This window comes from Otolemur garnettii, unplaced genomic scaffold, assembly GCF_000181295.1.
Source record: "Otolemur garnettii isolate 467f Iridium unplaced genomic scaffold, OtoGar3 scaffold00310, whole genome shotgun sequence".
Taxonomy (NCBI): Eukaryota; Metazoa; Chordata; class Mammalia; order Primates; family Galagidae; genus Otolemur; species Otolemur garnettii.
In genome coordinates this window covers 531,665-532,751 of record NW_003852705.1, presented here as the reverse complement: position 1 = coordinate 532,751, position 1,087 = coordinate 531,665, and the positions used below count along the sequence as shown (strand labels likewise).

The window sequence follows — 1,087 nt, the reverse complement described above, 5'->3', positions numbered from 1 at the left end:
CCTTAGCTGGTTGAGCCACAGGCGCCAAGCCTCTTTTACTTCTTTATTTTTCACTGCAACTTCCCTTATCCAGGTATCTGGAAGCTCTTCTCCCAATTTTTTCCCTCTCCTAATTTTTAAATTGAGTAATCTGCACAGTAAAGTGCATAAATATTGAGTATATAGTATGGTGAGTATATAATATATATATACACACATATATAACTAGCACACAGATAGAGAACATTTTACAGTGTCCTAGAGGTCTTGCTCATGCCCCATTACCCAGGTTACCCTCCACCCAGGTAAGTAACCTGTTCTGACTTCTCTTAGTATAAAAAAATTTTGGTTGCTCTTGAATCCCTCTATATGAATGGAATCATACAGTATATTCTGCTTATGTCTTGTGGATGCCATGCTTTAATGTTCTTTCCTAATAGAAACTTGAGGAGAAGCTAGAATTCTGGATGGAGAAATTTGATAAGGACACAGAAATGAAACAGAATGAACTAAATACTCTCAAAGTTGCAAAGGCCAGTGACTTAGCACACCTTCAAGACCTTGCAAAGATGGTAAGTTGGGTAATGAGCTTTTTGGTCAAACGTAGAAGTGGGTGGTGGGCTTGGTGTCTTACACATGTAATCCTGGCACTCAGGGAAACCATGGGCAGGAGGATCGCTTGAGCTCAAGAGTTTGAGATCAGCCTGAGCAAGAGCAAAACCCCATCTCTATTAAAAAGAGAAAAATTACCTGGGCATTGTGGCATGTGCCTGCTGTGATGATGCCATTGCACTCTCTCTGGGGTGACAGGAAAATAAAAGATAAAAGAGGTATGCTTGCAAACCAGTAGGATCCAGTTTAGAATTTTAGATGATGATGATGATGGTGACTATGGGACAAGAGCAGAAGCTAACACTTGATTGGTACTTACTCTGTCCCAGGCACTCTTCTAGTATTTTGCACATATAGCTTATTTAACCCTCACAACCCCTGGAGATACTATTCTTTCTTTCTTTTTTTTTTTTTTTTCTTTTTTTTGAGACAGAGTTTCACTTTGTCACCCTTCGTAGAGTGCTATAGTATAATAGCTCACAGCAACCTCAGACTC

At 39.7% G+C, this 1,087-nt stretch overlaps 1 protein-coding gene across 1 annotated transcript in view; it reads left to right on the top strand.

Moving 5' to 3' along the window:
* IQCG (IQ motif containing G) overlaps positions 1-1,087 on the top strand; it is a 40,165-nt gene that overhangs the window by 34,844 nt on the left and 4,234 nt on the right. The window contains 1 exon segment of the mRNA XM_012813823.2: positions 420-551. Within this exon segment, the coding sequence (XP_012669277.2) occupies positions 420-551 (132 nt within the window).